Source organism: Podarcis erhardii (genome assembly GCF_964252035.2).
Source record: "Podarcis erhardii genome assembly, chromosome: 1".
Classification (NCBI taxonomy): domain Eukaryota; kingdom Metazoa; phylum Chordata; class Lepidosauria; order Squamata; family Lacertidae; genus Podarcis; species Podarcis erhardii.
The window spans coordinates 134,493,549-134,519,980 of NC_138497.1; the positions used below are offsets into that span (position 1 = coordinate 134,493,549).

Below are 26,432 nucleotides of genomic sequence, written 5' to 3' on the forward strand. Positions count from 1 at the left end.
GATGGGGAAGGAGAGTCAGTTATAAATAAGGAATTAATATGAATTTCTTTTAAATACATACAGACTTTGACCAATTAAGTCCCCCACCCCAGTTAATATCAACACCATCCTGACCTTAACAGGACACCAAATCTAATATATTCCAAACTGAGCATTCAACCAGACATCATTAGAAACAGTTTCCACAAAGCTCCAATTTGCTCACAGAAAGAAGGTCTGTGTATGGATGTTCAATGCGTAACAAGGGTGTGGTCTGCCCCAGGTGCCCCCACTGAGGGGAGTGACAAAATGGTGGGTGACACTCACCACAGGGCCTGCAGCACCCCCGAGCCACGTGTCTCAGGCGCCCGCAGGCTCCACAATGTGCGCTCATTGCCTCCCTCCAGCTGTAGGGCAGCTAGGCCCCGGCCCCTGCGTCCCGTCCTGTCCCTATGGGCACTGCGTGCCCCATCCCTATGGGTGTGGCTTGCCCCGCCCCTGGGTGCACCGCCCCAGATGCCCAAGAGGCTCCCCATTTTCAATTTTCATGGAGTCTTCAACACTACCTCTAAAATCAGAAAGGTAGACTGCCGGGCATTGGGGTGGATGGTACCCTAGCAGAATCCTCTCCAAACTCAAGAACCCAACACTATAGGCAAACACTCAAGTTCGGCGGACTGTTGGACCAATCATGGCAGCACCCGTTCTTCCCACCCATAAAGTTGATGCTGCACCAAGAAAGCCTATCAGCAAGGCTGAGAGAAGATAACCCCACCCCCAAAGCCACATCTCTGCCATGCAAGTCAGACTGGCATCCTCATCTGGGATTAAGCGGCAGAAGGCAATGGTTTTACTATTCACCAACACTGAAGGGAAATATTCACAAGCTTGACAAATTAGAATAATAGAACCATAGAATTGTAGAATTTGAAGGGACTCCAAGGGTGACAGGTGGCCATCCAAACTTTGCTTAAAAACCTCCAAGGAAAGAGAGCTCACCACCTCTCATGGAAGTCTGTTCCACTGTCAAACAGCTCTTCCTGTCAGAATGTTCTTCCTGATGTTTAGTCAGAATCTCCTTTCTTATAATGAAGCCACTGGTTCAGGTCCTCCCCTCCAGAGCAGGAGTAAACAAGCTTGATCCATCTTCCATGTGACAGCCCTTTAGATATTGAAAGATAACTATCTTATCTCTTGCATGCCCAGGCACCCCCCATAAATAATGAGACCTGTTGTATTTGGGTGAAATCAGGCCACACCTTTATTGACTACAGGTGTAGGAGGTTTGGCATTGGCACTGGGTAGGACCCCACCCCTTCTAGCCCATCTGCTGGTAGGACTTGCACCTGGGGAGTGCTGTGACCTAGCCCCCACCAGGGCATCTGGACAGAACCATCCCTTTAATAGGATAAGCCATTTTCTGCAGGGGCAGGCAGAGACAACAACCTCTTCTCCAGCCAAGACTACGCCTATCCAATGCCTAAACCACCACTCAAGCAAATGCTCACTGCCAAACTGCTCACATCTGAAGCCAAGATCTCAAGCCTCCCACCCGTAAGTCACTTCACACTCCAGACATGTGCACCCATCCTGCTGGAATAAGGCCTCTCAGTTGAAAGCGATACCAGGGCACTGAATCACCCAGCTGCCCAGCAGCAGCACCTTGTGTTTTATGGCTCAATTCCCTTTCTTCCTTGCCTTGTTCATGCCTGCCGGCTCAGGGGTATTGCCCCTCTGATCACGCCAACACCAACTCTCCAGTAGCTTAGATCCAAGCAGCAACCCTTTGAGATGTAATCAAGTTTAGAGTGATGTGTGTTGGGGCAAACCATCCTAATTTGACATATATGCTCAAGGGATGTGAACTGGCGGTGGCTGACCAGGAATGTGACCATGGCCCACTTCACTTGTGCTACCGTGGTGTAGCCTTATTGGACTTTACCAATTGGTAGGATGAGCGTTGCTCCCGGACAGGAGGAAGGAAGTCAAATGACACTGAAGGTTGGTTCAGAGAAAGAGTTTATTCTGCTCTCTGGATAGCAGAAGGCACTTGCGTGATCAGCTCACAGCAAGTCCAAAGAAATGAGAAATTTCATGCAGTATATATATCCTCCAGGCACCCTCTCCCCCTTCCCCAGGAATCCAGCCACGTCAGCTTGTACACGCAGGTTGACATCACAGATGTTCCTGCTCCGGCACTCTTAACCATAAAAGGGTTTTCCTTCCTGTAATCCTGACCATAAAAGGCTATTCCTGTTCCTATGCTCTTATCTTGGAGCAAGAGGTCAAAAACTCCAAGAACACACTCTCGCGCTGTTCCCGGACTAGGTCTGTGCGTCAGAGTGTGGTAAGATAAGACTCAGACATGTCATCCCTACTCCACTGGAACAGCCAAGGTCATCCATTGCCGTGACTGATAAAGGAGAGAGCTTTGTTTATACAACTGTGTTCTTGTTGTGCATTTGCTCAACAGCTCAAGTTAATGCATTTTAGAAATGCTCCCTTGGAGAAAGAAGAAAAGAGGGGTTGGGGTCCCGTTTCAAACTGACTACACAAAAACCAATTCATTCAGTGGGAAGCAGGAGACTAGACAGGATAGACCGCTACTTTGGTCTGATCTGGCAGGGATCTTCTCCTATTCTTATGAAATGACACAATGCTATTTTTTCCTCTTCTGTTTATTCTCTTTATTACATTTGGATACCAAAGAAAAACTATACTATTGAAAGCTTTTACAAATAATTTGGAAATGTTTGTTGTTTTTATGATGTTAGCTGCTCTGAGCCCGGCCTCAGCCAGGGAGAGTGGGATACAAATAAAATTTTATTACAGTGGTACCTTGGGTTACAGACGCTTCAGGTTACAGACTCCGCTAACCCAGAAATAGTATCTCAGGTTAAGAACTGATGAGAACAGAAATTAGCTAAAGTGGTACCTCAGGTTAAGAACAGTTTCAGGTTAAGAACGGACCTCCAGAACAAATTAAGTTCTTAACCGGAGGTACCACTGTATTATTATTATTATTATTATTAAAACTTTTTAATGTCTTCTCACAGTAAAAAGGAATGAAGTAGGCACATAAAGCAGAGCAAACCCTCCGGCTTGGAGGAGCAGGCTTCCATTTTTTACTGCAGCAGCAACAACCCCAGTCACGCGGAACAACTAATCTCAAATGGCTTGGCAGCATTTCGTTTGGGGAAAACTTGTTTCTCGCAGATCAACACGTGATTTCTTCCATTGTGTTGATTGAAATGTCTTCTCTCTCTGTTGTTCTTGTTTTAACAATTCATGAGCTTTGTGAGGAAGGGAGAAATGGTTATTTTTCTGTGAAATATAAAATTTACAGCCTTAATTAAAAGTGCGAGTTTTTACTTATCTGCTTACATGGAATAACAATTGTCCATGTGCAGCTGTTTCCTCCACCACATGACCAGTTGGTGAGCCTGAACCTGTTTCTGGGTTTCAGAACGAGTAATGTGAGGTCTCTGACCCTTGAAGGTCAAACAGTGGCCTTCAGGTGCCCCCTGCCCTTTAAAGGCTAGAAGCGGCAGCTAGAATGGTCATGGAGTTGATGGCCAAATAATAGATCATTGGCCCAGTTTGCAAGACACAGTAAACCATAGTTAAGAACAAAACTTGGCGTCCATAGGTGGCCTTTTGGGAGAGAAACAAACCCGGTGGATGGCATGAGAGGCCAGACTATTGCATTTCCCAACATGGCAGCAGCAGCAGCAGGACCTGGGAGAATGGGAGTGACTGCAGTTTCAGCCCTGTGCATCAGCATGCTGCTCAACCACCTAAAACGAACTGGGTGATTGTTTTGCAAACGCGGCTATTATTCTGGAGCAATGATGTTAAACGGTGTGGACATAGAAAGTGGCTTTTCTCATCTATGCAAGAGTCATTTTACAGCCTCCAGCTCCACCTGCTACAATTGTTTCTTACCACTCTTATATGTTGAAGAGAAAGCAGGTGATGTGCTTTGATGGCTGAAGCAGACATAAGATAAAGTGAGAACGTGGAACAATTTCTACAGTTGTGCTCTCAGATTACCTTCAGAAGCACTCTGTCTTGCATGCAAGCAAACTGAGCACGAGCTCAAGGCCTTTAGTCTTTCCCTCATCCAGCAGGCAGCAGCAACAGGAACCAACTACACAACTTTCAGAAGACATCTGAAGGCAGCCCAGTATCGGGAAGTTTTTTATGTTTGACATTTTATTACGTTCCCACCCTGCACTCAGTTCTCCTAGAAGCTCCTAGAAGCTGTCAGGAGGCAACAGTGACCACACCCCAGGAAATGGCTCCAACAGGACAGCTAAACCAGGTGAGGGAAGCCAATAGGTCTCAAACCCTTATTGAGTTAGGGACTTGTCTATCCCCTGCATGTGAAGACACGCTCGTGTGGATTGAGAGGATGAGACCAAGCGTGGGTCTAATGGTCAAGAGGGTACTTTCTGCACCTTCTGTAGAGGGAAGTGAGGGGTAGATGGGACCTGTCAACCTGGGAAGGTAGCCCATCTAGGAGAAGGAAAACTCCAACCTCTGCTGCCTTGTGGGATATCTTCAGGAGAAGAAAAGGCTAAATAGCAAACCCTACACAAATCCAGACTGGAGTCACTAAGATGGTTGGTTGGTGCCTTGTACACCTCCTTCTGGCAACTCCTGCAGCCAAGTTGCTCCCAAACATCTTGCTCTGCTTTCCTTTGGACCCCTTCAGTGAGGCCAAGACAGGGGTCTTGTCATCTGGGCAGCCCAGGACCTCTAGGCACACGGCCCAAACTTGTGCCCCAGGAGGTCACTTCAGTGCTGCTAACACAGCAGTTTTGACAACACCCCCCAAGATGCACTCCATTGTCTCTTGAGACATATGGATGCCAACAACGAAACAAGATTAGTACTTGAAAATGAAATAGATTTTACGTTGGGTATTCAATCTTGAGAGAAGCATAAGTGCATAAATCAGAAGGCAGGCAAAATTTTGAGAGACAAGAGAGCACCTTTTGTTAAATGTTAACTGTATAAATTAACTTACCCAGAGACACAAAGAGTTCTGTCACTTGGTAATTAGATTTTGCAGAGGTTTCCATGTACTGCAGGTTCTTTGTTTGTGCAAAATCCTTTGCCTCCTGGAGAAACAACAGATCTATGATTTCAAGGAAGTAGACTGTGTGTGTGTGTGTGTGTATACAGATATATAGATTCATATATAATCCTATAACACACCCTCTACGCAACTCAAGGTGGGTTTCTTTCTTTCTTATTTATTTATTTATTTATTTATTTATTTATTTGCCTTCTTGAGTTAAGCGAGAGTGGTGGTTTATGCTCATTCAGTAGAGCATGTGATTCTTAATCTAAGGGTTGTGGGTTTGAACCCCACGTTGGTGAAAATTCCCTGCATTGCAGGGGGTTGGACTAGATGACCCTAGTGGTCCCTTCCAACTCTACAGTTCTATGGTTCTATGTGTTTATTATTAAAAGGCACAAATTTGACCTGGAGAGCCAAATGAATCCCACCAACCATCTATGATTCCTGCATTGCAGCAGGTTGGACTAGATGACCCTTGTAACCCTTCCAACTCGGCAATTCTACGATTCTGTGATGGGCTGCCACATACATGAGAAACTCCAAATCAGCTATGTGAGATTGAGTGTTTTGGCAGAGGAATGTGAATACAGTCGTACCTCGGGTTACATATGCTTCAGGTTACAGACTCCGCTAACCCAGAAATATTACCTTGGGTTAAGAACTTTGCTTCAGGATGAGAACAGAAATCGTGCAGCGGCAGCAGGAGGCCCCATTAGCTAAAGTGGTGCTTCAGGTTAAGAACAGTTTCAGGTTAAGAATGGACCTCCGGAACGAATTAAGTTCTTAGCCCGAGGTACCACTGTATATGTATGAGAGGGAGAAGGGGAGAAGGCCTATGTTTGTAAAAGTCATTGGCCTAAATACAAGAATAACGTCTACCTGTAATGTGACCTCCCGTTCAGCAGAAAGGTCCAGTTTATTGCCAACCAAAGCTATAATTATTTCATCGGGAAGGAATTCCTTCTCCAGTTCTGCCAGCCACACTTTTGCTTTCTCCAAACTTTCCTGAAAAGATAACTTATATGTAAATAACTGATATACAAGCAATAATGGACCTATGATTTCTTAAGAGAAATTAGGTTCTGTATTAGTGTGCAAAATGTGTCATGTGCAACTAAACAACATTAAAAAATGTGCTTAGTAATGAAGGATAGGGTTATACTCCCTCTGAAGGAGCAGCTATGTAGCTTGGGGGTCCTCCTGGATCCTTTGCTGTTGCTTGAGGCTCAGGTGACCTCAGTGGCCCAGAGTGCCTTCCATCAGCTTCAGCTGGTGGCCCAGCTACGCCCCTATCTGGACAGGGATAGCCTAACTACTGTTGTCTATGCCCTGGTAACTCCAAGGTTAGATTACTGCGTCATGCAGAGGGCAGCCCTTGAAGACTGTTCAGAAACTCCAGCTAGTGCAGAATTCAACGGCCAGGTTGCTCACCAGGGCAAGAAGGTTTGGTCAACTGCACTGGCTGCCAGTTAGCTTCTGGGCCCAATTCAAAGTGCTGGGCTTGACCTATTCGAACGCATCGAAAGCAGCGTTGGTGATTAGAACCCTGTACTCCAAGAAACAGGCACAAACTGTCAAAGTTGCCTTGCGACTCTTTAAATTGAAGTCCTCCCTCTTCTGCTGGTGGGCATTGCCTTGGGCTCACGTAGGGACTCTGAAAAATTGGAATCTATCCAAACCCAATTCCTCAGGGCCATACTCAGGATCCCCCCCTCCGTGGCAGGTGTGATCATGAGATTGGAAACCGGTTGTCAAGCCTTTAGGTATGTGGCCCTGAAAGCGAAGTTATGGCTATGGCTCAAGCTCTGTTTCAGACTGGTGGGTTTGGCCCCCTTGATTCTGAGGGATAACTTTAAATCTCCATGGGAAGGGGAGATAGTGGAGGAAGTGCAGAAGTGCGGGTTGTCCTCCCTTTATATAGAGTCCATGACGTATAGCCACGCAAAGGCGGTGATCGCCCAAAGATTAAGGGATATTGCCAGACAGGAGGACATAGCCCATGTGAAACCTGGGTTGTTTCTGGGGGAGCAGATGTATCGGGCTGCTCCAGCTCGCTACCTGGCGGATATCCACTACGTGGAATACTGCAGACTATTTACCGCGGCTAGGCTGAATGTTCTTGACTCGGCGGTTCTGAAGGGAAGATATGGAGGAGTCCCATATGACCAGAGATTATGCCATTGTGCGTTGGGTGAGGTAGAATCCACAGAGCACATTTTACTGAGCTGTCCCTTCTACAACGATTTAAGACAGTATCTTATAACTCCATACTTACCCCAGCTCAGTCCCCAACAAAGAGGAAAGCAGACAGCATATCTGCTAAATAAGTCTTCTGGGAAAACAACTTTGTCAGTGGCTAAATTCCTTTTCCTGGCACTCAAGTGTCGGAAACGTATAACTGAATGCCTTGATGTGGGTTATCTGTGAGAGGTTTAGTACTGTGGCCCTACCTTATTTATGTACCCCTATGATGTTTTAGTTTATAATTCTGTATTGTGTTTTATCTCTGACTATCGGTCGAATAAAGGAAATTGATTGATTGATTGACTGACCTATAAAGCCTTAAACAGCTCACAGCTGCAATTCCTCAAGGGCAGTCTCTCCCCATATAAACTGACCTGGACTTTGCAATCATCATCTGGGGCCTTTCGTTGTGTGCCTCCCCCATAAGAGGTCCAGAAGATGGCAACACAGGAATGGGCCTTCTCTGCAGTGGCTCCCCATTTGTGGAATGCTCTCCCCAGGCTATGATTCTATGAACAGTTCCATACTGCTAGCAGCCTCTTCCATACATCTCCACAAGTTAACGGGCTACTTGAGACAAATTTTTGGTAATGAAAGCTGTTCATTTAGAGAGGGCTCCTGGGACAGAACTGAAGGGCAAAGACCATCAGAGGCCACAGACTTACTTTGCATAAAAATTCACAATTCTCCACAATGTCATCATATTCAGCAAGTTTGACATCCTTCATTTTAAGTTGTTTTCTTTGTCAGTAACACTTTCGTGTCTGATTCCTACGTTATTGTGTGTGACAACATCAGCCTGGTTAACTTTTCTAGGAGATTTTGATTTACGCTGCTGTGATATTGTGATTGTTCCAACATGCTGCCAAATTGTCCTGGTTTAAGCCACTTTTAAAAAGGTTTTCCAGGACTTGAAGGTACAAAAATGCACCAGAGCAACCTTTTCATACAAATATAGAAAAATATGACAATTTCTCCTTGAAAAATAAAGCACCATTTGGAAATTATGCCAAATTACACATTCAGAAATGGTGAAATGGGAAAAGGGAAGAGAAGGCCTACACAGAGCATTCCTGCCTTACCTTCCTCGTTATATCATAAACCAGAACAGCAGCATTCGCTGCTCTGTAATAGAGATGGCAGACACTATGGTACTTCTCTTGGCCTGCAGTGTCCCAGATCTCAAGCTTAATTGTGGTGTTATCCAAACTTAGAACCTGCGTGAAGAAGGAACCTAAAAGCAAAAGAGAAATGAATCGCTTTCCAGTAGAAGCTGCAGACACAATGGAGATTAGATTTTTGTTAACTAGATGGCCTTACTGGCCATAAACCAAACCATGGCTTTGCACAAATGCACAAGTGTGAGGGCTCTAAGAAAGGAGATCACAGCTGCTGTGTTCCTCCCCTGGTCCTCCCGTTGCTGAACTGCCATGAGCAAAGTCTTGCTTGGCTTGAGATGTTGTCTGAGCCCAGACTCTTGGCTTGTTTTGCTCCAGACAAACTGTGCAGAGTAAACCTAAGAACAACCCTCAGTTACTAGACAAGTTATTGTTTGGCTGGAGTGAGACAAGCTGCAAGCCCAGGGTTGAATGACATGCTAAGCCAAAACATGGCTTAATGGTGGCAGCACAGCAGGAGGGAGGAGGGCAGCAAGGGCCAGGACCCTGCCCACTGGCATGAGTGCCCTAGATCAAGGCTTGGCTCAGGGCAGCTTGCTAACCAAGCCTCTTGGAACATTTGGTCAGGCTATATAGATATGAATTTTTATAAGTCAACCGCTTAGCCAATTAATAAATAAAGCTATAAATAAAGTCATAACGCTATCAGTGTGAGAGAGAGTGCAGGGATTGCCTCTTTCAGGATGAGAACTGCTTCAGCCATGTGTACATCAATGGAAAACAATGTTCAGGTCTATTGGGTTTTTTCTCATATCCAAATAAATGTGATCAACTGATTTGCACTTCTATCAACTTCCAGACTCACAAAGCAGATTCAGTAATGTTCTATATTAATCTTTTTCTACTCAAAAGTCAAAATATGGAACTTTGATGTGCAAGTAAGGTTCTGCACCTGCCCAGGCATTGCTTTCTTTTAAAATAACAAGGTGTGCCGTGCTGGTTGGGGAGCCTTCCTGGTGCCGGCCAGATGCAGAGGGCCCTGTCCACTGGCCAATTGTCAGGGATGATGGCAATTGCATGTAGTCCATCCGGAAGGCACCAGGTTGGGGAAGCCATCCCTGTTAAAAATGAAGTGGTAATAGACTATGCATCCATTCAGATTACAGGTGACTTTAATTGTACATCATGCCATCTGTTGCCTGCATTCCCAAGGTGCACAAGAGTGCAGAAATCAATTGTTATATCAGTATATCAAGCCATCATATAGCTGAGAACCAAAGTCACTATAATGTTGCCCTTCTCAATGAATGAGTCTGTTCAGTGCTTCTGGCACTGCTGTTTCCCATTCCTGCACGTAAGCCACTTTCCCAAGTCTCCTTCCTCAACAGCCCTACCTAGTTTGTTGCTTCCTTGCACATAGAATCCCAGAGTTGTGAAGTTGGAAGTGACCGTGAGTATCATCTAGTTCAACCCCCTGCAATGCTTCCCTCAGCCTCTGTCTATTGCTTCTTTAACCCTGGACTATTTTGAAAGCATGTGAACTCTGCCACAATCACTTCCACGTCCACTTCATTTCCTAGCAATTGGCTGATAAATACTGGGAAGGGCAACTCTGGGCCCCTCTCAGTGTCCTCATGATGCTTTGCAGGGAGGGGGCCCAAGTGGTCCCACTTTCAAAATTGCTTGTGTATGTGACATTAACATATGAGAGTGCTGGAGGTGAAATAGTTAAACAGGTTACCCAATCAGAACCCAGGGGGTGGAGTCAGAGGGACTATAAAACCAGCTCTGGGAGGGGCGAAGGGGAGAGTTCGGCTGGTTGGAGTGGGAGTGAATTGGGATAGAGTCTATGGGGAGGTGGAGTTAGTGTAGCAAAATAAGCTGAGTCAGGAACAGTTAGGAGCTAGGAAGACAAGTAAATATCTGAGAGGTGGTTTAGTGAGTGAGAGCAGGTAGCGGAAGTTATAGGTCTGGATAGGCACCCCATGATTGTAATTGACCGATACCATTTATGAAACCACACGCTTGTTAAACTGCAATAAATAAACAGAAGTTTATGTTCCAATTTAACCCTGACTGGACTCAGTATTGTACCAGGTAGGGCCTGGGGGGTGGCAGTGAGAAATAAAGTGGTGGCACAGGGATCAATAGACGGTGAAACGTCCGGGGACCCCGTGTGATCGCCACAGCGTCTACAAATACACAGACACACCAAGAGGTTCTTCCATGTCTTCTGGCCATGTTCTTCACCTCCTCATCCGCTGCACTTCAGCAGCTGGGGGGGGGGGTGGATAGATGTCAATTAGCCATGCCCCCCATCACATGATGTGCACTGTGTTGCTTTTATCACTGGGTGTCACTCTGTCACTACAGTTGCAAGGAAAGAGATAGTGCTCCATCCCTCTAGGGTGTTCTGTGCATGGTTGCCATGGAGACAATATTTCATAATAAAAATAGCTGAGGCTCTGCCAAAGCAGTTCCTCAGCCAAACGTTCATGACTTGCATCCTTGGCCTTATTCTGAGTAATTTGTAGCATGTCGGTTAATGCAAAAGGCAGGGCACCTTCAGCCAGCGTTGGGGTCCTACCCCTCACCATTCACTTACAGCCCACGGTAGGCAGAGAGTCCCGGAAGTCCTTCTTCACATAACGATAGGCTAGGCTTGACTTTCCTACAGCCGTGCTTCCCAGAAGAACCACTTTGAAAATGTAAGAATCTTTTAGGGACGGGACATAAAGGTAGGGAGTGGCCTCCTTGTTCTGCACCCTTCTCGGAGCCATGTCCTGGAGAGGAAAAGGAAAGGGAATGATTTGGCAGCAACAGAGGCTCTGGAACTGAGAGAAAGAGGAGATGAAGCCTCACAACTATGCGGCAGTAAATGGAACACTTTGCTGTTGGATAATGACATTTCTCAACCTTTGCACCAAGTACAGTGGTACCTCGGGTTAAGAACTTAATTCGTTCTGGAGGTCTGTTCTTAACCTGAAACTGTTCTTAACCTGAGGTACCACTTTAGCTAATGGGGCCTCCCACTGCTGCCGCTGTGCGATTTCTGTTCTCATCCTGAAGCAAAGTTCTTAACCCGAGGAACTATTTCTGGGTTATCGGAGTCTGTAACCTGAAGCATCTGTAACCTGAAGCGTCTGTAACCTGAGGTACCCCTGTAGTTCCTTTCAGGTGTATTTTTTGCATCTGAAGAATGCATTATCAAAATGCATGGAGTTTTTTTATATTCCACAATTAAGTTTTCCACATGTGGGCACACATCACACCTCTTTGTTCTGAGTGTTGGCATGCAACCAAGGAAACGGGGGCAACTGGCAGGCCCCCAGCTGGCTTCAGCCCACCGGATGGTGTGCCGGGCAATCTCGAGTCCTTGGTGCAGCATCTGCGACCTGAGATTCAGAACCTAGGGCACGCTACTCTGCAGAATAAATGCTACACAACAGAAGTGGCTACTCTGCAGAATAAACGCTACACAACAGAAGTGGCTACTCTGCAGAGTAAACACTACACAACAGAAGTGGCTACTCTGCAGAGTAAATGCCACGCAACAGAAGTGGCTGTGTGAGCATATTTACAAGCAGTTTATTCAGGACGAAAGGGAACATGTCTGATCTCCTTCATGTCCAAAGCAAGACAGCTAAAGCAAAAGCTATACACAAATGGAAGTTCCCAGCAAGCTGTGCTGGAGTGTAAACAGACATGTGACACGCAACAATCCACACGTCTGCTCTTAAGGTGGAATGGAATATCCCAACACTGAGAGGATGGAGTAAAGAAAAGGCCTGTTCATGCAACCGATGACATTAAGTATCTCCTGATCAAATAACATAATGATCCAAAGTATGTGATACTTTTAAAATGCCATGTAAACTATGATTTCCGTAAATACATTTTTATCTTACTTTTTGATCAATATGATTTTCTTCCTGGAGTTCAGCTTCCTTGCCTCTCATGCCTACTTGGCTGAATAAAGTACACCCCCCCCCCCGTTATGTTCTGGCTTGGATTGGGGACTCTTTCATTGAGTGTCTATTCACTTGCCTGTTCAAAGCACTTAGATAGTGACAGCTGCTAAAGTAAGTGTTATCAAGTTGAGGGGGTGCTAGTGTCCTTGTACCTCCACTGCCAACGGTGTGTGACCTCAGATGAGCCCAGAGCATCAGTGCCACTATCTCAACCGCTTGCCTTGCTGTCCTTGTGGAAGAAAATACCTCTGACCTGGACAGAGTGAAGCATCTCTTGAGGAAGCTGAGAGACTTGAGTGGGGACCCAGGGACTAGAGAATGCGTTGGGGAGGGGGAATGTCCACAGATCACGGGGCAAGAATAGAAGAAGCAAAAAACTGACATGGCTCTGAAAAGCTGCTAAATCTCAGGGGCTACAATGGAGAGGCAGATAGTGGCAGCTGCTACTGAAGGGGAATCACGTTTTTCTGGGATATCACACTTATTCCCAAATGCTGCAAATAACAGCACAGGTTATTCTTTTCACTTGTGCCCGGCCACTGTTCAGTCCCGCCCCACCCCGCCCCCCACCCCGCTTTTGTGAGTGGCTGAGTGAAGGTGACAATAAGGGTCTCTTTCTTCAGCTTCAACAAGTTCACCTGAAGGATCACTTTTCTCACATATGCCCACTCACTGCTTCAGACTGCAGAAATAGTCCCTTTTCAAGAGCCACATACTGTTAATTCCACTCTTGAAAGTAATGGAACCTTCAGCATGAAGCCGTTTACCTTCCTGCCACAGAAGTACCTATTTATCTACTCGCGCTGGTGTGCTTTCGAACTGCTTGGTTGGCAGGAGCTGGGACAGAGCAACGGGAGCTCACCCCGTTGCAGGGATTCAAATCACCAACCTTCCGATCGGCAAGCCCAAGAGGCTCAGTAGATTAGACCACAGCGCTACCTGCGTCCCTCTTTAATGCACCTGAACTTGGCCACCTCCACTCCACTTCAGCAGTTGGACACATGCCTTTACAGGATGGTGCAGAAGAAATAAAAGGTCAATTTTATCATACAAAGTACTACTTTTTTTTTTAAAGGAATTGTTCAATCTCCATTCCGAATGCTTCAGAGGGTCACTTCTCATGGAGCTTAAGCTAGCCTCCAAGTTTCTAACACAGCAATACTTAATAGGATGTAATCTTGCTGAAATTTGAGTCTGAGAAGTAGCAGGTCCAGCACCAGCACTTGGCACCCCAGGAATCCAGGAGGGCCCACCCCCCACGGTGCCTCCAAGCCGCTATTTTAATTTCCTCAATGCTCAGAGTGGCACTATGCTGTGGGAAATTAAAATAGCAGCTCCCCAGTATGACTGGTGTGCTGTTGTCACTGCCAGGTGACTGAGGGGGCCCATCAATATAAGGAGGGGGTCCCTCAGAGAATGAACAACTTCCATCCTGCTGGGATGTGCACATCATAGTGAGCTCATCATTCTCTTTCCATCGAGATGAAGCAATCGTTCCTTCTCTTCCTGCCCACATATTCAAACATTTCTTAGAAACATTCTGCAAATATAATTCCTGGGAACTTTGCGTAGTCCACACAACTCAGCAGTGGACCTCAGCAGAGGTTGAGCCAAAAAAGTTGAGGCTATTGCTACAGGTCTGAGGTGAAGAGGCTGGTAGTGAAATAGAGGTCTTGGGGCTGAGGAAATCCACCCGTTCAGAAGGCAAGGAGAGCCTTGCTGGATGTGCCATCATGAGTCCTCTTTCTCCTTCTTCTGCTCATCCAGCTCCCAAGAGGAAGGACCACCAAGTCTACTTTTCTGCTGGGTCTTCCCCTTTCAGCAATCCCCTCAGCTACAAAGAGAGGAGCTAGCCTGAAAGCAGGAGAACATGACCCAAGAAGCAACTGCAGTCTGGGACACCTCAGTGGCATCCCAGCACTGGAGGAGAGAGCACCAGAAGCAAAGCAAGAGAGTAAGGAAAGGTAGCTCTGGGCCCATTGCATGGAGGCAGCTGGGGAAGCCTGGGAGGAGCACAACCTGTTGCGCTGCCAGGATTACAATCCTGCACAAGCCACACAACTTGCCAACGTGCAACAATGACAGGGAAGTGGGAGGCATTATTTATCCCAGGCTAACCCTGGGCCAATCCCCAAAGTGGTAAACTGTCCTATTTAGTAACAATACTGCTTAGCATTTATTACATGTTTGAAGCATATATCTTTTTACAAGCTTTAAAAAGGACCGTGGTTGATTGCCTCCCATACTGCAAACAGGAAGTTGGGCTAACTGAGTTCAGGTCAGAGGGGAGATTTAAGTGAGAACTTCCTGAACTGTAGCGGAGAGGGCTGTCCAGTGGGATCCTTGCAAAACAGACCCACTCCCCCCCCAAAAGGTTTTGTGATAAAGAAAGTGATAGGAAAATGCACAATAAAGTGCAAGACACTTCCTTGATGCGATGTCCTCTAACCTCCCCACAACAAATGCAAATGAATGCTCAGGACACAACCAACATCATCTAATCTCCCTGAAAACAAATCAGGATGAATTCTTAATGAACAGGTTACCAGGAAGGGCCCTCAGTCTTTAGCTGTTTGATCCTATGGCTATTTATTTGCCCAAAAGGAAATGTTATTGAATTTAGTGGAACGGCAGTCCTTAGGAGTGCTACCCCAGATACAAATCACCTAGATGAGATTTGTAGTTTGGAGCACCTTTGGTTGTGGAAATGCTGTCCCATGTAGTAGTAGAATAACTATTTCTAATGTCTTTAATGGCTAAAGCTAATGCCTGACAGAAATTATCCACACTGGAAGCAAAATAGTTCCTCTTGCAAATTCACCGTGCAAGTCCATATGGAGCCTGATTATCCCTTGTATTTTCCTGCTATTTTTCTAAATGATACAAGACCCATTTTACGTGAGGACTAATCTAACCAGTTTCTCTTTTAGCTGAACATTCACCCACCTCTCATCCAGGCTGTCCATATCAAAGCAAACAAACCATTCTGGTAGCTGCATGTCACAAGTTATATATTAGCAAGTCCCGTTCCTCTCATGGGTCACTGAGTAAGCGTTTTGCTGAGTTTCTTCTATCTTGGTGCTTCTCTCTGAAGATCTTACCTTTCCAAATGTTCCTGCCGTGTTCTCTCCTTTTCAAGATTTCTGCTCATTTACTCGGGGGTGCTGAGGTGGGAGAACGGGCAGCCTCGGCAGTGGCACAGCAAAAGCAAGACTCCTCCAGTCGGGGAAGGGCTCTTGTACTTTCCCAGCCGCCTGCTGCTTTTATCAGCAAGCTGACCCAGAGTTTAAGGTCCACTGATTTCCCTCTTGGACAGTCACCTTCAGAATTGCACTGTAAAGAATGCAGAGCCATAAAACCTGATGATCCAGGTGAGTTGCAGTTGGCAGGGGGTGTTTCTCACAGGGTGGAGCCCTGCGCAACTCCGTGAACCTCAAGGCAAAACCTCTGCCTGATACCTGTTCCCAGCCATTTCCCACAACTGATTTATAGACCACTTCCTGTTTGGGTTTTCCTTTTTTAAAAAAAAAAAATCCCTGCAAACACTAGAAATCCAGGGGATTAACCAGAACTACCTATTTATTTGTTAATTTATTTTAAAAACAAAGAGAGTACCCTCATCATATTATCATACCACAACGTGGTGTTATGGGTCTTTGCAGTGACGTTGTAAGGGAGTTGATTCCAGACCCTAAATAAGGACACAAAAAGGCTTCCATGTGTTTTTGATTAAGCCTAGCTTTGTGTACCATTCAAGACCAGAGAGCCTTTTATCTAGCTCCTCGCCGTCTGATCTTACCTGGGCTACAGCCCGCCATACACCCCATGGCCTCCTCCTCCTGCAAGGAATGAGTCATTCTTGCTATCTGCTGAAAGTGTTATGTTAGGAGCCACTTTCTGCAGCCGTGTCAGTCCACTGAGTGACAGAGTCTTGTGGCATCTTCAGAAATAACAAATGTTATGTGCAAGTTGTGATGGCGCCACTGTAAGACTCCACAAGACCCTTTGTTGATTAGGAACCAAGTTTTGCCAAAACTTTTACCTGCCTAGTTTGTTCTAAAAGTCTTCAAGAAAACTTTTGATAATGCACATCAGATAGAAAAAAGGCAAGAAATGACATTAGGAAGAGCTTTCTGAAGATAACAGCTGTCTGACAGTGGAACAAACTACCTTGGACAGCAGCAAACCTTCTTCATTGGGTTTTTTTTTAATTAAAAAAAGGTTGGCTGTCCATCTGTCATGGATGCTGTGATCCCTGCATTGCAGGAGTGGGACTAGATGTCCCTTGGGGTCCCTTCCAACTCCCCAGTTTTATGTCTCAGTGAAAGACAGTGAACATCCAATGGTCACCAGTCTCATGTATTACACTCTCATTCTGCCTTAGCCACTTGTTGCATGAAGAAAATGTAGCAAGCATTTCTACAATCCTAGGAGCCAACTCCTAGGGCCTGAGGTCCCTTTGACTCTCCCCAATAAAATATTTGAGGGGGCCACTCCCCAAGTTGATGGATATTGTCATTCAACTGAGGTGTGTGCACACCCTCATGTGATCAATTATCTGGGGGCAGGCCTTACCTGCCCCCCCCCAATATTTTAGTCAAGTTGCCCCCCTGTCTACAATGGTCATTTCCAATCAAATACAAGCTCAAAAGCTAGCTTGAAAAAGCTGCTATCTTTTAAAAACAGCAACAGAAAATGCCAAATAGCAAAAGCTCTGGCAGATTGTTTTCGGATTGCAAAGAAAAGCCCCAGGTCCATCTCCTCAGCCCAGCCACACTTGGCTTATCACTAATCTTGTTTCTTTCTCACTGAATGTATGGTTTTCCCAGCCTCCTTCTCCAGAATCTGTTCTGCTGTTAGCATGCAATTTGCAGCCTTGTGTAAAAAAAGCACCTGAAGTTAGAGGCAAGGATTCCCCGGATCTTGTTTTGCGTAGTTTCATTGTGGTTTTCTTTTGTGGTGTCTTATGATCCTGTCCTTTTGTGCCATTCCTCTGTTTATCAGAAGCCATATGTCTCATCCCACGGCTGAGTGTTGGGAGAGGGCGATTTGTCTATGGAATGAAATCTGTGGTGTGCATTTTAATTTCTTCCCTCTGTGCTGAATACTAATTCCCATGATGTCACACAAATGACATTGAGCGGTGCTAGGAGGCAGCCCGGCCTGTCTGTGCCAAGCTGCAGTTGCCTTTCCCAGCTACACCACAGCTGCACTCCCTCCTCCCCTGAAGGAATGACCTATATTTGGTGCTTTGAATTTTTGTCCTCTTCTGGAGCAAACTGCAGCCTGAGCAGAAGGAAGAATCGCAGAAAAGTGGCATTTCCTTCTCCTTTCAATGGAGAGCTTGGAGAAATGACACAATGCACACAATCCTGGCATGCTGTGGTGTTGCAACATGTGCCCCACTATTACCCATTTCAAAATGACAGATGCCATGAGGGGAAGATCTACAGAAGCTGCTTCTCGTGTTTGTTTTTAAAGCTACAGCAGATCTTGCATGGGGAGTCCACCATTCGTCCACTGGGTACTTTCTTTTGTGCCGACAGTGTGTAGCATGATGAATTTCAGAAATGGACGTGCTCAGATTATAAATTAGCTGAAAGCCAATTCAAGTCACATGGCAACTGTGCTGGGTTCTGGATTCTCACCTCTTGACCACCCAGTTGGTTTTTACTGCAAGCCTGGTAAACTGAGCTCTGGATTTCAAGGGCTTTATCAAGGCTGTAGTATCAAGGACCCCATGGGCGAATCCTGACCCACTAGCCTCCGTGCTTGCTCTGCCATCTAAGCAAGTGCTCTCTTGGATGGCGACATTGACTCAGTGCCTCCTGCCTTTTCCCGGTGGGTTCTTTGGATCTCAGGCCCAGCCTGGCTTTGACCGAAAATCTACTTCTGGCTCATTTTGACTAATAACCCTCTCTGGAGAGCCAGCATGGTGTAGTGGTTAAGAGAGGGGGACTCGTAATCTGGTGAACCGGGTTCGCTTCCCCACTCCTCCACATGCAGCTGCTGGGTGACCTTGGGCCAGTCACACTTCTGTGAAGTCTCTCAGCCTCACTCACCTCACAGAGTGCTTGTTGTGGGGGAGGAAGGGAAAGGAGAATGTTAGCCGTTTTGAGACTCCTTTGGGTAGTGATAAAGCGGGATATCAAATCCAAACTCCTCCTCCTCCTCTTCTTCTTCTTCTTCCTCTTCTTCTTCTTCTTCTTCTCCCCTGGGTCCTGCACCTGTAACATGGAGCTAGTTATGCTAGAGGTTAATTTTTTACAATGTAGTGCAGATCTGGGAGACTGTTGGCCTTCCAGATGTTGTTAGACTCAACAAAGCCACCAGCCCCAGCCAGCAACATCTGGAGGGCAAAAGGTTCCAGAGCCTGGGCACAGTGAGTGACACACTCCCAGACACAAGAGTTCACCAGTAAACAAAAGCAGGACTGGCTAAAGAGCAGGCCCAGATGTTTCTAAAGGCTGTCAGCACATCGTTCTCGAAGTTCAAAAAAATGTTCAGACCTGACAAGCTGCAAGGGGGAGATGCGCTCTCTCTCTCTCTCTCCCTCTTTCTCTCTCTCTAAATGATCTCCTGTATCTTTAACAGGCTCAGAAAATCAGTAGGTGCAGCCTTGCCCATCAATGTGTTGTCAGAGGCACAGCTTTCTAGGCTTGGCTCCATGCGAAATTCCAGTCCCTGTCCAAGCACTGTTTTCTCCTTTTTTTGCCTCGCTGCTTTCCCCAGGAAAACCTGCTCTTTAATGCTGAACTGGGGCAAATGGCAATCCAGGTTTTCTGCAGAACTGTTTTCAGCAATGAAGAAAGGGTTTTCGCAGGAAAGCACCAGGGCAAAACCCAAACAAAGCAAAAACCCACCGACACTCGGACATGGAGCTGTAAAGCCTGAACCTGTGCCTAGAAATGCTGCATGAAAGGAAATCTGGATGAGCCCTCAGAGTGATTTTTGGAAGATGTAGCCCTACATATAAGTGGAGCTTAGACCAGCAAGTTAGATAACAAACTTCTTCATTTATATATTTGGGTGTTTTTCCTGTAAATCTGTTTCATGGAAATGGAATATTATTTATTTTATTTCATAAAAACATATACATCGCTTGATTCTAAAACCTCATAGTGGTTTACAAAGATAAAGCTGTAAAATCAAGAAAAAATCACAGCCCAAACCTAATTTAAAGCATACCAAAGTTACAATACTAAAACAGATTAAAGTTATTTCAACTTTCTAAGCATCTGGGTAAAGGTAAAGGTAAAGGTACCCCTGACCGTTAGGTCCGGTCGTGAATGACTCTGGGGTTGCGGCGCTCATCTCACTTTATTGGCCAAGGGAGCCGGCGTACAGCTTCCGGGTCATGTGGCCAGCATGACTAAGCCGCTTCTGGCGAACCAGAGCAGTGCACGGAAACACCATTTACCTTCCCGCCAGAGTGGTACCTATTTATCTACTTGCACTTTGATGTGCTTTCGAACTGCTAGGTTGGCAGGAGCAGGGACCGAGCAACGGGAGCTCACCCCATCGCGGGGATTCGAACCGCCAACCTTCTGATCGGCAAGCCCTAGGCTCTGTTGTTTAGACCACAGCGCCACCCACATCCCCAAGCATCTGGGTAGACTTCTCTAAACAGGAGTGTTTGGGGCAGACACCAGAAACAGTACTGTGTAGCTGCCTGCTTGATCTCAATAGGCAGGGAGTTCCAAGGGGCAGGTGCTGCCACACTAAATGCCATTTCCCCCATTAAACTTACTGAACCCCAAAGCTATTATTTGCCTCACCAAAGAAATCTTACAGATTCAGAATTTCATCATTAGGTAAATCGCAACCTGGGGTGAATTCAACAAGGAAAATGAGAGTGGCAGATGCAGCTGATGGACTATATGCAACTGGCCGAGATGACTGGCAGAATCCGTGATCTGGGAGAAGAGAAGATGGAGGAAGACTGGAAGAAATTTAAGATGTATCTACAAAAACATTGTAATTTGGCTGAATGTTAAGAAGGATGCTAGATTATAAAAAATTGGCCACCACTAAATTAGATTTAAATTTGATGATAAGTGAGACTAAAGAAAATATAAATTTTTTTGGAAGAATTGCTAGATTATATTTGAATGAGTGGACATGAGATTGTAAACAAGTTGATAATTAGTTTGGAAAAATCTTTTAACGATGTAAATGGGAGCGGGAGACGCGAGGGAGTCCAAAGAAGTGATGAAACTATGTCTGTGACAGAAGTAAGATTGTTTATTATTTGTGCATTTATATTCAAAAACTTTAATAAATATTTATTTTTTTAAAAAAAGAATTCAACAAGGAAAATGAGAATGAGATAAACACTCCTTCCCCTGATTCATGGTCCTGATTCAAATCACGTTTTTTCTACTACAGTTTTTTTCTTTAAAAAAACAACAACTGAGACCCCTCTGCTGGGTCTCCTGGGTCACATCTAGTTTGGTCCTCGGGATGATTGTGAACCAGCAATCTTCTTAATTTCCATGTGGAAGGATCTAGAGGGAGAACTGAGGCAGGAATAATCATCAGCATAAAAAATAATTAATTTAACAAACATACTATTAGATACCCAAAGTTGTCAGCTGGGAAGTCTTTTAACTTGAGCTCATTTTGCCAAGTGGACAGTGTCTCCGTTTATTAGGTTCCCTGCCAGGGGGGATGTCAGATCTGCTCATGTGGGCACAGAGCTTTTCTCAGCTCATTTCTGCAGAGACTGTGATGACTTCAGCTCTCTCATTTCCTATTATGTCTTCTTTGCTTTTCAGAATGAGAGCACCCTTTCTTTGTGCCTTCCCGTAGGTATGTCTACATAAAAGGGGTATTTTGTTTTTGTTTTTCGCTTGCTGTGTATAGAGATTTACTTAGTTCTCCAAGAATGCTTTTAAAAAAAAAAAAAGGAAACAACAAATAATATGCATTCATGACATGAGCGCACAGCAGTTGAATTGGTTTTTCTTGCCTCAGCTGTGCCTAGGAGGGGATGTGACATTATTGAAGTCTGGTCTTTGAGGCTGATGTGTTCTGATGGCTTGTTCACTGGGACATTAAAATCATTGCCTCTGTCTGTGTGAAATACACAGGAAGGAGAGGGATGGGAACACAGGTCAGAAAAGGATTGTTTGCCCTCCTTTTGTGGTATAGGAAGTCACACAGAGAGCTCGGGCGTGCTGCCTCTTCCAATGTCACCCCTTCTACTGAGCTAAAAGACTATGGCAAAATTGGACTATTTGTATTTGGGGATTCAGTGAAAAGGATCCGAAGAGTTCCTTTAGGGCTGGTGCAAGCCCAGTGGGATTTTGAGTCCTTTTCCTTCAACACCAGCCCGCCCTTGCTTTCACTGGCCACAAGGCATAGCAGTGGGGCTTAAGGAACAAAAGTTCAAAGCCTCATTGCACATAGAATTTCAATTGCTGGCCAGTATCTTCTTGATGCATAAATAGTGTTTCACAGCCAAGCTGAGACTAAAGAATACAGAATTAGAGCAGAGACCACAACACACACACTGCATCAAAATTGGTCGCAGGAATGATCAATGCATTTGTATTGTTCATAACTTGATGTGCAAAACTGAAAGCTGAACAACCTCACTGTACTAAACCCCAGCATAGGTAAAGGTAAAGGGACCCCTGACCGTTAGGTCCAGTCGCGGACGACTCTGGGGTTGCGGCGCTCATCTCGCTTTACTGGCCAAGGGAGCCGGCGTACAGCTTCCGGATCATGTGGCCAGCATGACTAAGCTGCTTATGGCAAACCAGAGCAGTGCACGGAAACGCCGTTTACCTTCCTGTTGGAGTGGTACCTATTTATCTTCTTGCACTTTGACGTGCTTTCAAAGTGCTAGGTTGGCAGGAGCAGGGACCGAGCAACGGGAGCTCACCCCGTTGCAGGGATTCGAACCGCCAACCTTCTGATCGGCAAGCCCACAGCACCACTCACTGTCCTGAACCCCAGCATACCCAGAGGTAAATCCTGATGGTGCTCACAGCCCCAAGAGCAACACTAGAGAGGAGGCAGACCGTCGAAAGGGTCAAATATCGGTCCAGGTCCAATACAATGAGCAAGGTCCAAAGTCAATCCCCAGAGTCAGGTTCTGCCCTCTGCAGAAGATCCAGGGTTGGAACACCTGGGGTCAGCCCCAGGTGAGGTCCCCAAAGCAGCCAAGTTGTGCTCCAGCAGCAGAGAAAGTTGAGCAGACACAGTGCCTCTGCCTTGTGTCTCTTTTTCTTCCGCCCAATCTTATTTGATGTATCTGAGTTTGTGCCAGCTGTGTAGCTATGACCCTCACCTGCCCTGAGCCTCATCCAGCTGAGCGACCACAAACCTCATCCCAGAGTTAATGAGCCCTGTGATTTCCACCTGATTCCCTAATAATAATAATAATAATAATAATAATAATAATAATAATAAATTTTATTTATACCCCACCCTCACTGGCCAGAGCCGGGCTCAGGGCAGGTAAAATCACAGTAAAAACATAATAGGTGAAAACGGGGGGGGGGGGGGGGGACGGACAACCAATTTAAAATACAGTTTAAAATGCAATTTAAAATGCAGCCTCATTTTAAAATAGCTGATAAATCAAGACCATAAGAGAAGGGAAACATAAGGGTCAGACCGAGTCCAAACCAAAGGCCAGGCAGAACAGCTCTGTCTTGCAGGCCCTGTGGAAAGATGTCAAGTCCCGCAGGGCCCTAGTCTCTTGGGGCCAGTGTTGAAAAGGCCCTGGCCCTAGTTGAAACCAACCTAACCTCCTTGAGGCTCGGGACCTCCAAAGTGTTGTTATTTGTGGACCTTAAGGTCCTCCGCTGGGCTGGGTTTCCTTGCCTGCCTCAGTCTCCTGGATGCACTTCTTGCTGTTCCCAGCTCCTCAGAGATTGCTGTGTTCCTGGAGATAGGGGCACCTCTGGTTCTAGTGATGTGTCCCCCTCCCCAGGCTCCCCTGGCCCCTGCAGCAGCCTCTCATGTCCCGTGAGTACCTCTTAAGTCCCCAACCTCCCCTTCCCTCTCTTCAGCTTATCCTGATATGTACCAATCACAGCTACACCCCTCACCAGGATCCTCCTCCCTTTCTTTGGTGTCCTGCTAGCTCAGGACACTCAATTTCACTGTTGATCTATTGTTTTTGAAGTGGAACTTGGACCCCACAGCTGGCAGAATCAAATTCAGAGGGGAATTTCCAAGTATCTGGAATCACTTATGCAGCTAATTCTCATTAGCCATACACAAAGGTCTCAGTTTGGGTACCAACCGTATAATGCGGAGTGGACAGTACTGTCAAAGATGCATACAGAGAGATTTGTGTTAACAATCAAATTACAAAACTAGTACAGAATAACATGCTGTCACTATTGGTTCCTCCAGAGCAGAAGGTCCATATCACAATGAAAGATGACTATCTTTTTTTTTTACTCTTTGTACATAACATGCCAGTCCCAAGACAACCGACGTAAAAAGGGTTTTCCAGTAATTAGCCTCAGCCAATGTCTCCATCAAATTCAGCCTTGGCAGGAGTGCCAAGGTTTGAAATGCTCATCTGCTGTGTTTTGTTAGCTGGCAGCCTCCCTCCTCCTTTCTTTCAGAATTCTGAAAATAATTCTGTAGCACCTTATTTTTTTAAAAAAATATATTTATTTATTTTCACAGAAAAAGAAAAAACTTCAGAAAAATACAAAACAGCAAAAACAGTCACAGATATACATCAAGAAAAAATAAAAAATAAAAACTCCAATTTTTAAATTCATGTTTACAAAACTTTCTTTCTTGACTTCCTCACGCCTCCCTTTTTTGTGTTCCTCTTTGTCCAATCAGATACAGCAAATCCTTACCCTCTTTCGAAACTCATTTATAGCACCTTATCCTATGGCAGTCAGCACTTCTGTTAAATTTTCCAGTTTATCTCTATAAGAAGATAAGATAATCTTAATCCTTGACATTTTCTCTCCTTGTCTCCTGAAGTGCAGAGTATCTTCATTTTTGCCAGGGACTGAAGCTGAGTTAGCTCAAGGCAACCTATTATCCAAATAACTGACAACCACATATATGGAGCCAGATCCACAATGCTCTACTGCTTGAACCACAGTATCTCCGACCTAGTTAATTTCTCCAAAAGATGAGGTTTTTATGCAGCAAAGTATCAATGACAAATGTCTTCCCGTCTTTCATTGAATAAGGAGGCTGGAGGGGTTAGAGGGCCATTAAGTCCAGCCCTTGCCCCAAGGTAGCTTCTTCCATACATCAGTCTCCTAAAGCTCTAATTCAAGTATCCAGGCACGCCAGGAGCAAAAGCAAAATAAGTGTGCCATACCAGGAAAGACAAGGAAATGTCCCATATGCAAGATACAGTCAGTGGGGAATTCACAGAATACAGGCAAATGCTGCACTTTTACATTCAGTGAGAAATAAATAAGTAGATACGGCTGTGGTTCCTGCAGGGTTTTATTTTGTACAACCAACGAAATCAGAGAGATCTTGTATCTGAGTGTAGATTTTAAGTTGTTCAAGAAGGGGGGAAAAATCACAACTTGCTCTCGGAGATTTAATGTATATAAAATGACAGGCTGTTCATAAAGCCCACTTTCTGATTTTGGCAGGAGGCGGCGTTGCATTATATACATGAAAGAGATAAACAATGAGCTGTGTTACTTTAATATCTCCAGTATGAAAGAAATCAATGGACTCAGTGAAGCCCAACCTGAATGAAATTAAATTTGCTAATAAATTCTAGTTCAGCAATTTTAGAGTTCTTTTTCTTCTTCCTCAAAGTTAGGAGCAAAGTGACCAGGGACATGGAAAGTTTCTCTTACAGCAAAGCTTTTCTAAATGCTGCTGGTTCTTTTAATATTAGATTTTCTGTTCATATATTTTCTGTCCATACATATTTCTGACAAAATATTAATAGCAGCAGTGTAGCCATAGTGATGTAGAAAGAGTATCACAGGATTTGCCCCCAAATGGTCTGATCTCATCTTTTCTTTTATAGCCTAGCAAGACCAGATTGTTTGGTTTGGCCAGTAACTCACATATAGTAACGCTTTGTTCCTTTCATCCGTGAAACTAGGCAAACTGCAAAAAGACACAGTGATATTTTCAGCCCACCATGCACTGCACACCTGACTTTCTTTCAGATTGTATTTTAGATGAATTCCACTGTGTGATGGATGTGTAATGAATGAAAAAGAAAAATGAATTATTATTTTTTTAATATATCACTGACTTCTGATTCTCCCACCTTGGTATTATTGTTTGAAGCCCATCTGCAACAATCTACCAGTGCAGCGTTTCACACAGTAGCAAATATCTGAAAAGATAACCCAAACAAAACGTGCAAAATTTAAAGGTTCTATGGCCTTTCACGGCATGGAATATTCTTGTATTCCTTTTGCATCAGGTTCTAGCATAATCAGATAAAGCATTATTTCTCAGCAATTATAATATTGCAGACCCACTTGCAGTGATGCCCCACTCCCACCCCAGGGAACAGAGGCCTCGACAATGATAGGTGGGACACACTGCACAAGACAGCGCTCTGGGATTTAAAATTGGCCACACCTTTTATAGATTGCAGTTGTAGGCAAGCTTTTTGTCTCAGGCCCTGGGTTCAGCCTCCAGATGGAGGGCTGGCACTTCAGCAGGGTTGTGCCTGGCATTAGGAGGCCTCCTCCAGACGCAGTTCCATGTAGGTGGTCCCCCGAGGCAACAGCCCATCTGCCCCCCCCCCGCTTGGCTTCTGGACAGAGACTCCCCTCTAACAGGGTACCCTGCAATCACACCTGTTCAGGATAGGGGCAATGCACCAGTTTACCCCGACCCGATATTAAACTAAGGATTCCACCCAATGGAATCTCTTATCTGCCCAAACTTGTTGCCAGTGGCAGAGGAAGGGGGGTGCGGTGGGAGTGATTTGCCCCGGGTGTCATCCCGGGAGGGGGCGTGGCATTCGGAGTGCTGCCCGCCCGTGACTCCCAAGCTAACCCTGAGCTGTCAGGGGAAGCGGGGAGCTGCGCCACTTTGCCGGCATTC

At 45.4% G+C, this 26,432-nt stretch overlaps 2 protein-coding genes across 3 annotated transcripts in view; both read right to left on the bottom strand.

Moving 5' to 3' along the window:
• LOC309340142 (uncharacterized protein) overlaps positions 1 to 26,432 on the bottom strand; it is a gene marked incomplete at its 5' end in the record, with an annotated part of 166,873 nt that overhangs the window by 112,987 nt on the left and 27,454 nt on the right. The window lies entirely within an intron of this gene.
• On the bottom strand, positions 899 to 15,639 carry RAB17 (RAB17, member RAS oncogene family). Of its 2 annotated transcripts, none has more exons than XR_014153313.1 (6): positions 11,036 to 11,231; positions 8,395 to 8,546; positions 5,948 to 6,073; positions 5,012 to 5,105; positions 2,540 to 3,272; positions 899 to 1,885 (listed from the first exon to the last, which is right to left on the bottom strand). XR_014153313.1 is itself a non-coding variant. In XM_081849786.1 (6 exons), the coding sequence occupies exons 2-6, from the start codon at positions 11,208 to 11,210 to the stop codon at positions 3,148 to 3,150; spliced, it is 672 nt and encodes a 223-aa protein (XP_081705912.1). In that variant the 5' UTR covers positions 11,211 to 11,213; positions 15,503 to 15,639; the 3' UTR covers positions 2,655 to 3,147. The 2 variants fall into 2 exon arrangements, 1 of the variants encoding a protein (XP_081705912.1); XM_081849786.1 differs by lacking the exon at positions 899 to 1,885 and adding an exon at positions 15,503 to 15,639 and having other exon boundaries at positions 2,655 to 3,272; positions 11,036 to 11,213.